Here is a 16,283-nt window from a genome sequence, read left to right as displayed (position 1 = left end):
GTATAAGGTATTTATATATTAAACTTGAAAGTAAAGCCACCAATCCCTAAAATTCATAAACATATATTCCAGAAACTGCATGGTCTGTTTTGGGAATTGTTCATAACCTATCATCCCTAAGTCATTTGTAGGGGAAAAAGGTGGTCTGGGCATGCAGGAATATACACTTGCTCAGTCTTTAGAATTGTGTGAAGTAAGCATTACGAAAAGTTTAAACCTCACTGAACATCCGTCTCTTGAACTGCCACAAAATAGCAGGCACACAGCTTGCTGTGTTGATGGCTAGTGTGAAAGCTGTTCACCAAACTAAATGGTCCTGGCTAAGTCCATATGTTTGTTGTATTGCATTTTCTATCATATGTGCTGGAAGAACAGCAGCTGCTGTGGGAGCTTCATAACTTCTGGAGCTACCATTCATTTAATTTGAAGCTTGAATTTACACAGTATACACAGGTGACTATTTTGCCCATATTTTGGCCATATTCCTGGCCCTTTTTAGTTCTGAATCTGGCCCTATTCTCATCCATACTTTCCATATGACCTTCTTTTCCTGAATTCCTCTCCTCTTTTCTGCAAGATTTCTCTCTCTCTTTCATTTCCTTTGGTCCCTTTTGAGCCTACCAGTTCTTGTCACACAGGCCTTCCAACTCCTCAACCTCTTTAATATTTTTCTGTATGTAAAAAGTGTATACGTGAAGCTGTAGAGCTAGCAAGGTGTGTGCTAATTGCCTCTGGCTCCTCAGTCATTTTAGAGGTATTTTCAGCATATTTTTTGCTCTCCATCTATATGTTTTATTTTGAGTTTTGAAGGATAGAAATGAAATTGTGTTGGAGTGGAGGCTGTTTTGGAAGGGGAAAAGTTTTGTTGACTTTGGGGGGACCCTAAGCTCAGTGAATACGTGTGAAACTGTATTCACATGAGAAGTTCTACTGATGTATTTTTCCTAAGGTTATTAACATAGAAAAATGATCGTGCGCATCAGGACCGTATCTGGTTAAGCTCCTTGGGGCATTGGCTGTATCCTGCTGTTTGTTTGTGTAGTATTTAGCTTATTTTAGATGCTGTTGCAGTAGAAATGTTATCAACAAAATAATATGGGAAGAAAGTCTCTCATACAGTATTGTCTGCATACTTTCACATGTATGTGTCTTGATTTGTCCATTCTTTAGTGTACTTGCTTCATTCATGGTTCACAAAGGCTGTAGTTAAATGTAAGATACTGATTGAAGGGATAGATAATTCATTTATACTTTTGTTATTGAGTATTAGAATTTTCAACCGTTTCTTTTTCCTTTGATTCAACTGCAAAAGTGGGATGGGACACAGAATGGCCTCATTATTGTAGGAGTATTTCTCTGTTCCCTGCAATGATTCCAAAAGCTCTTGCACACTTCATCAGTATTATTGTAATTCTTTGGCTGCAGGATATTTGGCAGCTGTTGCACCCCACTGGCAAATCCTATTCAGACTTCACTTCCATTCACCATTGCCATTGGAGAATTGATTTCTCTCTCCTCTGCTCTAACCTTTCCCAATTCATTTTGGGTTGTTCAATGTGAAACATTTTAATTTCATATCATACAGCCATTCAGCTCACAATCCTTTTTTAACCTGTCACCAGGGCAACAGCATAGCATGCTTTCTTTAGGCAATCAAGTTTTTATTTCACATGCTTAATGTTGCATTAAATGTTTGCATTTTGTTTAACCCTCTTAAATACTTTGAACTGTGGATATATTTTGCAGGGTAATGAAGTCTCTGATTTCAGTGACAAGTCGTCATATAAATTGCCTTAGTTAAAAAAAAAAAAAAAACAATCAGAAGATGATTACAGTAATGAGAAGATTATTAGTAAAATCCCAAATGGCTGAGCAAGGCAAGCATCTATAGACAGGCAAAAATGTTTTTCTTCTGGAAAAACCTTTCAGAAGCTTGTATTCTAATCCCTAGACCTACCTACACTTTAGAATTACTTTTACCTGTAAGTGCTCTTGTTAATATTACATTTACATTAATATAATTAATGCAATAACATGGCAGATATGTATGTGTCATTGTAAGCTGAATAGTAAATGATTTATATATGTAAACATTGGAATTTAATAGGATGCTGCAAATGGCTAAAACCCAGAAATTTTCTAGTTTCTATTTTCTTCTATTCCTGCAGACCGTCATGGCAAATAGGCTGTATCCATGTTCTTGGAAATGAAAATAATACTGAATTTAAAGTGCCTTGCTGTAGATGATTGCAAAAATAAAATAAGACAGACATTTTTCGTATGTGAGAAGGCATTAGTATTCTTTTTATTATTTTTTTAAACTATGACCTTACAGAGCAAGTTCTGCTTGTCTTGGTATATGAGTAGGACCAGCTACGTTCCTCCCACCTGTTTGACTGGAATTTTAAAATGTTTGTAATATTCTTCAAGTGCCCTGAATTCTATATTCTACACTGATAATAATTAGAAATATTCTATTCTCAGTGATGTAAGTATAAAAGGTATGAAAACAACTATATTTAATTTTAACATATTGAAACTGTTATGAACTTACAGCATAGCAAATGAGCCTGGACTCTGCCCACTTATAGTGAAATAAGTCTGTGATAAGGAACATACTAATAATATCTATTTCAGCACTTTGGAATACTAATTTTATAAAAATTCTCTTTGCAAAAGAAATTACACATATCTGGCATTGTTAAAAAACGCAAACACAAAATATTTGAATTACTGTACTAGCTGGAGTGTTAGAGTTTGCATTTGATGTAGCTCTCTGTTTTGGGAAGACAACTGCTTCTTATAGATCGGATCCATAGAGCTGGCTTTGTTAGAATTTTTCTTTCAGCATACAGCTAACTACACTAAGATATAAATGCAGTTTCTTCCATTAATTTCCAAGCTTTCTTTCCAGTTTCCTTTTTTCAAGTTGTACTATAAGCTACCAAAAATTATTACCTGCCAAAAGAGGTTTGGCAGTGTTTTGTTACTGAATTTTGCCAAAAGGAGCCAAACATATGGTAACAGTTAATTTATTGGTTCTACTAACCTCAAGGGAACTCTTACAGAGAGCATATTACCTTTTTATCTAACATATTTTAAATAAAAGAGCTATTGGCTTGAAATTTGATATGCCAGTATGGAAGCAGACCTTCAGTGCAGTTATGCTCAATTCAGTCTTGTTTAAGGGTAAGATTAAAAGTGCAAATGTATAAGACTGAACTAAGGCTTCTTTCTTTTTCACTTTTAGAGAGTCAGGTCGCTTCTGCATAATTCTAATGTGTATGTTTAAGTGAAAAAGTTGAAGAAACATTTTTCAGGAGAAAATGAATCCCACCTTTCCCTCCTCTCCCTCCAGAAGTCCTAAGAGCTCACTGTTCATTTTCTTGATAAGACATTTTCTGGTATGTGTGTTACCAAGAGAGAATCCTGAAAAGAACATTCATCATTGCCTTTTATTTATTTTCATAACTAGGATCACATGCCCATTCGTTGCTCTGTGTCAATGCATATTAGTCCAATTCGAATGTAGAAGTGTATTTGAGAGGCAACTTTGTTAATTGTTTTCTCTTTTCAATTCCTGGGACTTGGATCTCTTACCTGGGCTTGCACAACTTGGTTTCAGCAATCAGCTGCGTGTATTTGAGGAAACTCTCTTTTTTCCACATTAGATGGTGTATATTTTGCTCTTCGTACCCTGCTATAATGCTGAATCTTAAAAGAAAAATTACATGGCTATGTCGTCATAATTTGGATGGGATATTTAAGGTAGATCCTGCAGATATTTAAGGCAGATAGTATCTTAAACCGAAAATGTTCTGATTTCTGTTACCTTATGTTAAGTATTCAAGGGCCTGCATATTTTCCCCCGATCTATGTTGAAATTGTCCAAATGACTTTTCCTTTTGTGATTATGAATGATTCTTTATTATCTTTCACAGACTATTTTTTAGTGGTTTACTTCTCTTTGTAGCTAGACGTGGTGCTTAGAGTTTGTTTTGACTGCAGCTTCCCTTTAACATGCACCTTCAAAGCCTGTAGTCTGAAGAAGACTGGGCAGGAAAGAATAGCGCAGAACCTGGTTCATTTGAAACCCGGGATGTTCATCCATTAACTTAGAAAGGAGAAGATGACGACAAGTCTTTATCCTCTCTCTCTGTGGTGGTGAGTAAAACTGGTCTAGAACTAGCAGTGGTACAGTGCACTGCCGCTCTTTGGGCTCATCCCTCCCACACAGACTGGTTTCTCTACTTCAAGCTTAGCCTGCAGAAAATTTGATGGGCAAAATATATGAAATATATGAAATATATATATGGAATGATAGCAGAGGTCTGTCTTCTGAATGCATGTGATCTTGCTACAATTTGCGGCTGGGTTTCTGTGGCCCAGATTCATATTGAGATTCATATTGAGTAAGTAATATAATAGAGATAAGTTCAGAGACTACCTGTCTCCGAAAGGTAGTTCAGCCTATTTGAGGTCTGACTCACTGTGGAGAGATACCGTTCTCTTTCTGTTGGTTATAAAGGAAAATATGGTGAACCTTAGTGGCTAAAGCTCAATGATGTGAATTTCAGCTGCAAGGTAAAAGTGCAGTAAAAGATCTGTTGAAGGTTATGTGAGTCATTGGAGATCTGTTATGTACCATAATAGACTAGGCATGAAGATTTATTACTTAGTGAAGATACACATTTTATGTTTTCCAATATCATTTCATTGTGGGTGTTTCATTTTGTTTTGCTTTTTCTTCTGCTACTTTTTAACTTAACAGAATTAATGTCATTAATTTGTTCCATAGGAATCTCATGTGAAAGAAACAGAGAACAAAGCTTTGGAATCTGTGAAACATCACGTTGTTTACGTGTTAGGGAGAGGGAGTGACTACTCTGTTGCCTGTCTGAAACTGGCTTGAGTTTCTCTAACCTGGTGCTCTAATCTGATTTGTCTGCGGTTTGGAACATATGTCATTGATGTTCGTGCTGTTGTCTAGTCAGCACCGGTTCTTCTCTGTGCACTAAAGAAGCATCTTTATGAATAGCTGACCTGTGTCTAGAAAATAATGTGTTGTTGCAAATTAAGCACTTTTCGTGGCCAGCTTCTGTTTCCTACACTATGGCATGTAGGATGACTGATGAGGGAAAATCTAACTGTCCTTTTCTGGGGTTATACACCATCCTGAGTGTGTATCCTGTGTATTTACTGAATTAAGCCTTGTATAGAGAAGAAACCATGGCAGAGCGTATATGATCAGTGCAATTGAATTGTGAAAGTGAACTCATCGGCATGAGACGACGGTTAAGCTCTTGGATGCACTGCTCTGGCTTAGCTGCAACCAAGTATACAGGAAGTACTAATCTCTGTGTGATGGGATGAGCTCTTACAATACTTTGAAACCCTGCTGAAGTCTGCTGCAAGTGTTATGCTTTCCAAGATACATAAAAAATTAGTAAAAATCTGTTTTAAATAATAACCTTCAGGATACTGCATTTGTAACAGGCTTCAGAGAGAATAAGTCACATACAGGTATTGTGAAGTGTGGCAAAAAGACAGTTATTCCATATTTCTGGCAGTATTAGCTAGTCAGTCCAGAGTGGACTGACAGATCAAAAGTAACGCTATCAATCTTGGAGACTGTCATAAGTCTTAGATGAGACACTTACATAAAACTGTTAAATGCAGGAAAGGTAGCATTCAATACATGGTTCTTAACTTCTTTTTGAGGTGTTGTTCTGGAGAAAGTATTTTCAGCTTGGCTCTGAGACAGATTTCTTTTTTTTGTTAGTGAAATATAATTTATCGATAATTTCTCATTAGTTTGCATGCTGTATTCCCTGTGGGCCTTTTAGAAGGCTGATGTTCTTACTCCTGGTGTTGTTGCCAAATTTCCTCAGAGACGGCCTTGTTATGATGACTTCCCTTTCCCTTGACTGTAGTATTCATCTCTCACTCCTGATCTAGTTCTTGATTGAGTAAGTCAAGCATGTGCTGATAGGCTTCACTGTATTGGGTCTTCTGCTGTTGTAAAGTTTATTCTGCATGTTGAAGAAATGCTGCATTTCAGTAAGATGTTACTGCCTTTAAATGCAGATATGGCGGTCCGTCTGTGGGTGCAGATATGTATCTCTGAAAATGAAGAAGACAGCTTAATGTGTCTTTTCCAGATTAAGCTTGTAAATTTTTGGTTGTTGCTGATGGAGTAATATGTGCAAGATGATATTATTATATAACAAGGTAGATACAGTACTGGAATGTTGGACCAAGACTTTTTCAAAATGGAAGTTTTAAATTTGATTCCAGTATATATACGTGGTCATCCAAATTGGCAGTATGATTTTTTTCAAAACTACTGCCCTGTCAAATATTCTCATTGCTTTCAACTGAGAGAAGCTGGCAGGAGCTGAGCACTTCTTAAAATAACTTCTTTACTGGGGCAGCTAAATAAGGTTTTTTGAGTCTGAATTTAAGTATCAGTTTTTTTGTTTATCTTTTACGTTTTGGCCTCATATCACATTTACTGAGCTAAGCTAAACACTGAGTTTATGGTTTTGAAGGAGTGCAGTTGCAGAGATTAAGATCAAAATCTCTTTGTATGAATAAAAGATTGTTCATTTTTAAGTACAACAGTATTTAATCTAGCTATCTTTGTGGTGTGCACTGGTATGAGTGGACTCCTAGGGTGAAACAATTGGTGCTGAGGAGCTGATATTCTCACTAAGTATATTGGAGTAATTTAGATTAGTCCCATGCACCGCCTGCCCAGTTGTGGCTGGAGTGTGTTAGGTGCAGTTCTGGAGCGTCTTGTCTTACTTGCATCAGGCAGGAATCTCGTTCCTGTGTCCTGAGGCTGTTCTGCAAAGCACAGTCAGTGGAGATGGTTGGGATATTGCTTCAGAAGCTACTCCAGATCTGAACTGAAACACTAAAGTTCTCGTGCCCAAAATAGTCGACTGTCTCGATTATTTTGGTACGCTGCAGAGCTTCTAGCCTTAAAACAGGAGAAAAATTGAAATGTTAAATTCAGAACAACAGAATGACAGATGAAAGCTGTGAATGTGGTTTGCATTCAGTTTTACAGCAGCAGGCTGTTAGATTTCACTTTTAGATGATTAGAGCAAACTGAACAGGGAGTTTGCCTAGCTATTTAAAAAAATTATCAGGTATGCAAAGTTGTCCTATGGGTAAATGCAAAATTGAATGACTCCTATGTTATCAAGTTTATTAATATGTACTCTTTTCACCATGTCACCTCCATTTTCATATTAGTAGTTTAGAGATTGCTTTCTGCCTGTGTTTCACATGCACAGGAAATCTGTAATAGTCTAGACTTCATACAAAGTGAAAAACAGAGCATTATTGGTGGGCGTAACCATTGTCTGAGTGGAAGTGCGGGAGGCAGGCTGTCCAACACTTACATCCCAGCACCATCATATCATGTATGGCAAAGTGTAATTGCTCCTGAATGGTGTTAACAAGAGAGCTGCAGCCCTCCCTACTGCTTCACTGTAGGTTGTGTCTGAAGCTCTCTGAGCATTTAAAGAAAGTGGGATAATTATTCTAAGACTATTCCTAAATGTCTGCATCATAAGCAAATGGATAAATTTCCTTGTTAAAGGAGATGCAGCACTATTTGTATAAAGTTTGTCCTCTCGCTTTTGTGGAGTGTTTGTTATAATTATTGTTACCATTATTGGTTTTTCACAATTGGTTTTTCACAACTCGCACAAAACCAAACCATTACTAAAAATAAAGGATGCAACAGCAATTGTTAGGGAGAAACACACCTGTGAAATGAAATACTTCAATGGAGGAGAAATAGCTAAAACCCTTTTTTGATGACTAACAGATTTTTCTAAAACAATTATCAGCATAAGTCAATATTATTGACTGATGTGATTAAAAACACCTGCATGCAGGTAGTTCTTACTTTGATAAACAGTTTTGCTGATTCAGGAGGGATTTTGAAAGAACAAAACAGAAGCACAGACTTGTAAATTGTATGGAAAATAAATGTCTTTTCTCTGTACTTGTGAACTCGTGATTTGAAGCTTCCTCGCTCCCATCTCATGAATGCTTGCAATGAGACAAAGAGCAACATCTCTTATCCAGCATTAATGCTTTCAGTATTTGTTTTTTCCAGGAGAAATCAAACGCTGAAGTAAGCCCTAGCGTGTCATAGGAGGAAATGAGCTTCAGATATCATGTTTTACGTTTATTTATTTGTAATTTTCAGAATATGCCGGCATCAGCCGAAGAACTAGGCAGTCTGACCCTCCCCTGGAATGAGGTAGTCTTGGGTTCTGCTTTCAGCTCCCATGAAATTGCTTTGTGTTTTACCTAGTGAGTTAAATGCAGAGTGCATAAAAATTTCCTGGAGTAGAACCAAATACCAGAACTCTTCTCCCATAGGATGCATCATGAGGCTGCAAAGCTGTGTTCTCTGTGCCTTCATAAATCTCTCATTCCTACCCACCATCAGCAGGCAGGATGATGAGTCCCCTAATGCCTGCCTCTGGGCACTGGCCCTTTCTCCGGAGAGATAGGCAGAAACCCTCCCAGGCTGAAGACGACTGATAACCCAGATCTTTCATTCTCTGGATGCACGTGCTACAGCCACCAGTTTGTTAAAACAGGATAGGCAACGGCAGCAACCCTACCTCTTCTTCCTGATAGCTTTAAAAACTAAGAGGGCGTAAGAGATTTTTCAAGAGGCTCAAAATTGTTGATATTTGTTTGCCTTCATGCTCAGAGCATGCACCTTCTCCTTAAGGCTTCAGGGACAACTTTGGCAAAGGAACCTCTAGTTCCTGGAGCCCTGCCAGGCTGAGCAGGAAGGTAGTTGTAGAGCAGTCAGGTTGGGGTGACTGTTCACGGGGCTCGAACCCTGCTCGCTCACAGAGCTGAACTTCAGAGCAGAAGAGGGTGAGCTGGGATGAGCTCAGGTTGTCTGCAGGGTTACTTGTTAGTTAAATGAAGGGGAGACGGGTTAGGCCACAGATTTAGATCTAGGTAGCTAAATTCAGCCTAAATCTGCTTTAAGCACTTAAATATTGTATAGGATCTAGCTTTATCTATTTCATCATTTAGACTTGATCTAGAGGTCTTTGATGGCGCTGGAGGTTTTCACTGGCCTTTGGATTGCAGTTCCCTTATGTCAAAGCAAATCCCCGCAAAAGGCTGCTATTAAAGGAGAAGGACGTATCCAGATGTATAATGTTTTGAATGAAAGCACCGTTCACTCCACAGCATCATTTTAAAGCAGTGCTTTCTATTATATAGTTTACCTTCCATGTTATTTAATTTTTTCCAGTGGTCACTATTCAGGTGTAGTACTTGGTTGTAAATGTGCATATTTGTTATTGATCTAAAATTTAATATGTAAGAAAATTTAATATAAAAACCATTTTGACAGAACCATTGAGTAATTCTTTCAGCTTTTGTCTGATCAGCTGGCACCACAGGCTGGTAGAGGTTTTTATTTTGAATGACACAGGCAGAACTATAATTTGCTGTAATGATGGTGTATTTTAATACGCTTCGTGAAAGGAGTGTATGTATACATACACATACATAAAGTGTATGAAGGAAAGTGCATGTGTGATATGTAGAGATGAAGGAATCTGAATACATGTAGAAAATGTGTGTGAATGTGTGTAGAAAATATTTTAAATTGCTGAATAAAATATTCCCAGATTCTTAGGTTCCTTTCACATAATTTTTAGTTCTTAAAATAATCCTGTGAAAGTGCTGCTTTTATCTTTTCTGTGCAGCGATGAACTTTTATGTTGGAAAGTGTTGAAAGTCCTCACTCAGATAGTAAGCTTAGATTTGTGTTTTGTTTGGCAGTACACTTCTGTTTAGAATTCTTTTAATCTATCCCTTCCCTGCTTTTATATTCATCTGGTAGTTGAAGGTTCTATGAAGGATATTTCTTTATATATAAACTTAGTAAACCAATAACGCTCAAAAGGGCGACATTTACTTCCCCTTTTCCTTTCTTTCTTTCTTTTTTTTTTTTTTTTAATTGTAAGATAGACTCTGGAGTTGTTAAATTTCTGCTTGCCTTTCTTGAGTTTTTTGGCGGGGAGCGAGGAGAAAATAAGAAACAATTTATATGGTAGATCTAAAGTTTCATTAAAATTGCTTATGCCCTGTCCCAGGCATTTTAAGTGGGCCATCTGTCTAAACATCTCTCCATTTTTTTCTGATCATTTCCTCGACTTATTCATGAGCCATGGGAGGGCTCCTTTGTAGTCTCCATGTAGCTGGTTCAGTCTACCCCCACTGAATACATCTATGTGCTTGCATAACATATCTTTTCACAGTGCTGGAAATTCTCTGAACTTAGTTCAGATGAATGGCCCACTTTCTGAAGGTCTTTTTTCTCCCCCTGCAAAGATTTGTATGCAGAAACTGACCTTGGTGGCTACAGAATCCAGCACATTATTCTTGATCATTTTACAGGCCACCTGCTGTGGAAGTTATGATGAAGGATTTCTTAATGATTCTTTGACCATTAACATTGTTTTAAGTCAATATTTCACTTTTATTTAACTGCTGAATAGGTAATTACACAATTGAGAAACAGCTTTACGGAGGGTCTTAGAATGTGGTTTTCAAATGCTTATAATCTTTCATAATTGCAGAATGTTATGAAAGTTGGGGATTTCTCTGTATTTACCTAAGGTATTAGGCAGCAAAAATATCAGAAGTAAAAGAATTAGTAAGTTTTTTCCCCCAGCGTTAGAACTTGCATTTTGAATGGGAAGTAAAGAAATCTATACTCAATTTCGTGACCCTTTAGGAGCTGGTGACATTTATCATAGCTCATTACATCATCAACAGTAATTGAGAGAGAGAAGTTTATTTGCCACAAACTGCAGAAAATTGTAGTTTTATTGAGTTCCTTCTATCTGATTGGTTGGTGACGATCAAAGTGGACAGACTGGGGCAGAGCTATTACTTGGCTTGCTTTTGTCTGTTTTCTTTCGTTATTTGTTTTTGACTAGAATAGATAATAGTTTAACTCGTCTCTGTTTTCCATGAGCACGGTAAGTGTGTGTCAATCTAAAATTTTTAGCAATTGTCTACTTCCCTCACTGAAAACTTACAAAGAAAGCAAGAGCTATAATAGCTGCATTATTATAAAGTATCTCTCTCTTTTTGTCATGACAATTGGGAGTAAAAGGGACATAAGACACTGTGTTATGTGTGAAATAAATTATGAGACTGTAATAAGTTGACATAATCCATAGTTGAACAAATAGTGACAGAGATGAAAAAAAAATTAGGAGACACTCCTATGTTGCTTGTCATGCCATTTAAATATTTTTATAGCTCAAATACTTTACAGTGGTTCCCTTATGACTTAGGGCCGGGCTGTCAACCGTACTCTTATTGCTCCAGTTGCTCGTGAAACTTCCCTGTAAAAGGCGGTTCAGAACTGCCCGTTTCTGTATTGAAGGAGTTCAGGATGCCCTTCTCCATCCTCTATCCTGTCGGCACAGCCTTTTGCCTTCCCTCTGCTCTTTCCTTGTATGTGATAGCCCTGGCAAGGGAAAACAGTGCGCAGCTCTCTGGCCCTTCCTTATGTTCACCCAGTACTTGTATTGCTGCTGAACTAGTGTTTCTTCCTGCAGCCAGTGATCTCCATGCATAAAGAAAGTAATATCTTTGGTGAGACTTTGTTTGCCAAAATGGGGAGAAAAAAGGAAGGGCGTGTGGAGCCCTATGAAAGAAATACTGTGTAGATTTTGAATCTGAGGTTGGAGGGAAAGCTGAGTTCTTCAGTCTGAAATGCAAACCTTAAATGTTTTACATCTTTTATGATGGTAAAACTTACATTATTTTTTCTTTCAATATTTCTTCTCTAAATAAAAATATGTCAGATTTCAGCCCAGTAGGTAGAATTTCAAAAGTTACAAGTTTCTGGAAATGTCCAGAAATGTGAATGTTTTCCATCAACTAGCACAAAATATATTTAGGAGTTCAAATGTCCCCTCTTTAGAGGACTTAGAAGAGTAACCTTGCCGCAAAATGGATTATTTCCCATGCACTCGGACTTCTCAGACATTAAAAAAAACAAAAAAGTCAAAACCATTTCTTATCCTAACGGAAGGCTCTCCACTTCTAAAGTAGTTCACAGACTTGATAAACTTCCGTTCCAGATCCAAGAAGCTTTCCCAGATTGTACTTTGTGGTCTTTACCAATATGAAGAAACTTTTAATCCCATTAGAATGGAGTCTAGTGCTGCAGAATCATTTGCTTGAAAGGAAGTTGATTTAGAGAAAACAAAAAAAAAACTAGGATTCTCATGAGCTAACTCATGTGTCCATCTTAGTTAATACAACTATAGGTTATAGTCACAAAGCCACAGACGTTTAATTAGCAAAGCTGAAAAACGTCCCTGTGCAAAAGGATACAGCAGTTCCAGGAGAGAAGTACAACTTGCAGCATACTTTGGTATTAAACGCAGCTCTGGACATTGCCCTCCTGACCACCAGTGTTGCAGAAAGAGGAATTATATGACTGTGTGGCACTTTGAAACCCAGGCAAAGCAGTGATCATAGTCATGCCTTTCAAGAGGCATGCATCCTGTTTGGAGATACACTTGACAAAGCTCAGCAAGACAGGACCGAACAAAAATAATCCCTGCTGGAGAACAAGCCTGTCTTTCCTTTGATGGCCAGCAGCCAGATTCATGAGGTCACTTCCAGTCAAATGTAATATGAAGCAGGGCCATGCCAGCAGGGTTATAAGGAATCTCATGCCACTGGTGAAGTAGATCTACTAAGCTGTGTTTGAGCTGAGATTTTACCTCCTACGCAAGAAATACAAAGTTGCTATAAACTGCTAAATTCTGTTGGTGATTGCAATGGAATATGATGTAGAATTTAGCCAGGCTCAGGCAAAAACCCACTACATTCATTCTTATCGGTGCTCTAATACCAGGAAGTGCAGTGAAAACATCTCTCGGCTAGCTGCCTACTACCTATCCAGGAAATTCCTCAGTTCCTCCTCTTCAGGAACTCCAGTGTCTGTAACGTTTCCTATCGGCCAGGGTAAATGTTTTGGTGGCATAAAGGAACCTCAAGATGAGGTGCTGAGAAACGTCATTGCAACCAATAAGCCATAAATATTTCATCAGATTTGATGTTTTGACAATTTTCTCTGTATATTAATATAGAAGGTAACCCTTGGCATTGTTAGTTTGGGAACAGGTTGTCTGTGCTGTGCATGAACTTTGTGGGTCGATAGTAGCTGAGCTAAGATATTTGGAGAATTTTGAAGTAGGCCCTACTTGGTTTGGATCGAGAAGCGACTAATGATAAATATATATCTACCTGTTCAGCTAATATGTTTAGTGTTTCCGTTTTCCCCCTTGAGGCACACTGTAAGGCACAATTTTTAGAAACTGCTTGCTTAGTATTAGGTACCTTGTTCCTAAATCAGGCAACCTTAGGTAACTTGTGCCTAAATTTTAGGTGTCCAGAAAGCCAACCTTCTTAAAATAATTGCCTAAATTCTTTGCTAGTTGGTATATTATGCTTGTCTTAAGCAGACAGTTTCTCCTCATATGGCCTTTGGAGGCCTCAAAGGCAATTCTCCCTGTTGATTCAATAGAGAACTGAGCACTTTGGGGGAGGTCTGATTCACTGGGCACCTGAATTCTTAGCAGGCTGCATGCAACACAGTTCAGAAATGTGTATTTCCACAGGCTGCACGATATTGAGAAGTAGAATCTGGGTCAAGTTTTAAGATTCTGAAGTCTCCCCTAAAATAATGTAGTGAGCAGTACTGTCTATGATGCTAGTGAATAGGTGAGCACTACAGCAGAAGTAATTTTTAAGAAGAGATCTAAAGGTGATGAATTTATTATCCCTATAGGGATAATATCCCTATAGGACTACTTACAGAGAACTCTAAACATTTAGAGGCAATGTGGAAGCAGAGCTATGCAAAAATAATCTGCCTTTGTCTTAATGGAATTTAAACTCCACCTGCCTTGTTTGTTTGTTCATATGTTTTTTTCTTCAGGCCACAGCGGTGCTTGCCAGTGGTGCTGGAGGCTACTAGTCATGAGAAAAGCTTGCAGCTTATGATGTTAGTTCTTAAAACAAACTTGAAGAGAGTTGAGAAGTTAGGCTGAGGATAGTGAAATCAAAGTTACAAGTGGATGCATTTAAATAAAATACCTGAAAATTGTTTTGCTCTGAATTTGCAAGAATGGAGTTTCAGGTCTGATTTCTGTGCTGTCAGGTGTGCTTCTTTAAGCTGAAGTTGAAAAGGAGCAAGTTTCTTGCATTACCTGATAGCTGGCGCTTTTACAGGCTGCAGGAATAGATATAATCCTGCATATGCGTTGTGATACGTCGTTACTTTTCATTTTACTTAAGGTCTCTGTGGATGAAATAATATAAAATGTATATTATAAAATTATGCATATTATTTATTTGGCAGAATTTTTTGTCTAACTGGACTTTAACGTTTTATGAGAACGAGATAAAAGGGAGAGTGATTATGTTTTGCCCTCAGAAAGAATGCTGCAGCTATCACTGTTGCTATTCTTCTGCCAAACCACTTTCTCATCTGTTTTTCATCCTGTTTGAAATAATTCTGCAGCCAGTGCTGGATATATTCAAGTGCCCGTTGCAACTTTATCAGTGTACTCGGTGTGTGAAGGCAAATCTAGAAAGAACTTTGTGTGCATTTTCTCCTAATACACTATTTGACAGAAAAATATATCTAATTTTTTGTAAAAAAAACTCTCCATCTGTGTCCATAGCTTAATGGTGTTTTATATCCTTCATGATCATCCTATGAGGAAAGCGCTTCTGGTTAAAATGGATGAAGCATGAAATCTCTGTTTAAAATTCTTCTTCTGCCTGTTTCTTTTTTTAGAATTCCTATTGCTAAATCCCAGAGAAGTAGCTGGGAGCTTTCTGTGCACCTAGGAGATGGAGTTTACCCTGTTGCAGTTTCAAAGGATGGCTCATCATTTTCTGTAAGTTCTGCTCATTTTCCAGGAAATTTGATGGATTGAGACAGTGTATATTATTCCTGACTTCTACAATTCTCCATCTGTTCAGTGACCAAAGTTAGGTGTTTGTTTCATCTTTAGCAGGCATTACTGTGAATTACAATACTAGACTCCTGATGTTAATTAAATATTGCTAGTGTACAAAAATTTTACTCTGTTCATGTCTGTGGAACATTTTTGTATCTACTTGTTGCTAATTAGAAAACTAATTTAAGAAATCATGTTTAACATCATGTTTAAAAGTAAGGTCTTACGCTTCCCTGGTGGATACTGAGAGCAAGAAAATAATTGTCTTGCCCAAAAAAAATTACATTGGCTTAAGTCAGTGATAAAAAGAAATCAAACAACTGAGCAAGATAAATCTGGAAAGGAATTATTCAGCAGCTCAATGGTAAAACTGTATGCGGACTTAGTAATATGCCAGTATTTTGTCATGTGCCTGGAACACTTCAGATCCATGTGTATGAGTTACTGTTGTTGTTGGTGGTGGTGGGTGGTTTTTTTTGTTTTTTTTTTTTTTTTTTACAAATTTTCTAAAATAATTACTTAATCCATTAACATTGTCATTATGGAATGCAGAAAGATAGACCATAACCTTAGAAGAACAGAAATATTGTGTTTAGTTGTTCAATAGAATAAAGCCAAGATGCAAGGTGATTGAAGAGTGGTAGTGAGAAGATAAGTTTATAAAGAGAAATACTTTGTAAATCGGTTAATGCTAATTCCACTACCAAGCTGAGACTTTTAAAAATGAATAGTTGATTTGTATAGTATCTGTTGACCCTTAGGCAGAAGTTATTAAAGTGGTCTAAAGAAGTCACTTTTTCTTAGAATTATGGAAATGCGGGACTGTGAGGAACCTCAGAAGTTATCTAGTCTGCCTCTGACAGCTGTTGGCTCTTCTTGTCAACCTTTACTGAAGAAGTTTCTGCAACATCTGCTTCATAATATTTTTGTATAGTCATAGTGTTTATACCTATATTACATTCAGAATCATGAGAGTCCTTTGAAAGAGGACATTGAGACAAAAATGTAATGAAGACAGTGTTGTCTCAGTGATTTACTTTTGCTTTGCTCAACTAAAACTTCTTTTCAAAAGACATGCTTTTCCGTAGAAATTGGTCATGTTTTTAGATAGCTGTTTTCACTTACATGAATTGATATAATGAATATTTAGAATTCTTTTCTCTTTGGCCTTACTGGGGCAAGGAGACAACTAATCTGTCCTTTTTTTATACTATCTCT

At 37.4% G+C, this 16,283-nt stretch overlaps 1 protein-coding gene across 3 annotated transcripts in view; it reads left to right on the top strand.

Annotated features, from left to right (window-relative positions):
• The window catches only part of PCCA (propionyl-CoA carboxylase subunit alpha), a 314,254-nt gene that overhangs the window by 181,728 nt on the left and 116,243 nt on the right, over positions 1-16,283 (top strand). For all 3 annotated transcript variants that reach the window (XM_068928028.1, XM_068928023.1, XM_068928032.1), the window contains one exon: positions 14,900-15,002. In XM_068928028.1, the coding sequence (XP_068784129.1) occupies positions 14,900-15,002 (103 nt within the window). The remainder of the gene's footprint in view (positions 1-14,899; positions 15,003-16,283) is intronic.

This window comes from Struthio camelus, chromosome 1, assembly GCF_040807025.1.
Source record: "Struthio camelus isolate bStrCam1 chromosome 1, bStrCam1.hap1, whole genome shotgun sequence".
In the NCBI taxonomy this organism is placed as follows: Eukaryota; Metazoa; Chordata; class Aves; order Struthioniformes; family Struthionidae; genus Struthio; species Struthio camelus.
This window is presented reverse-complemented; position numbering and strand designations above follow the sequence as displayed.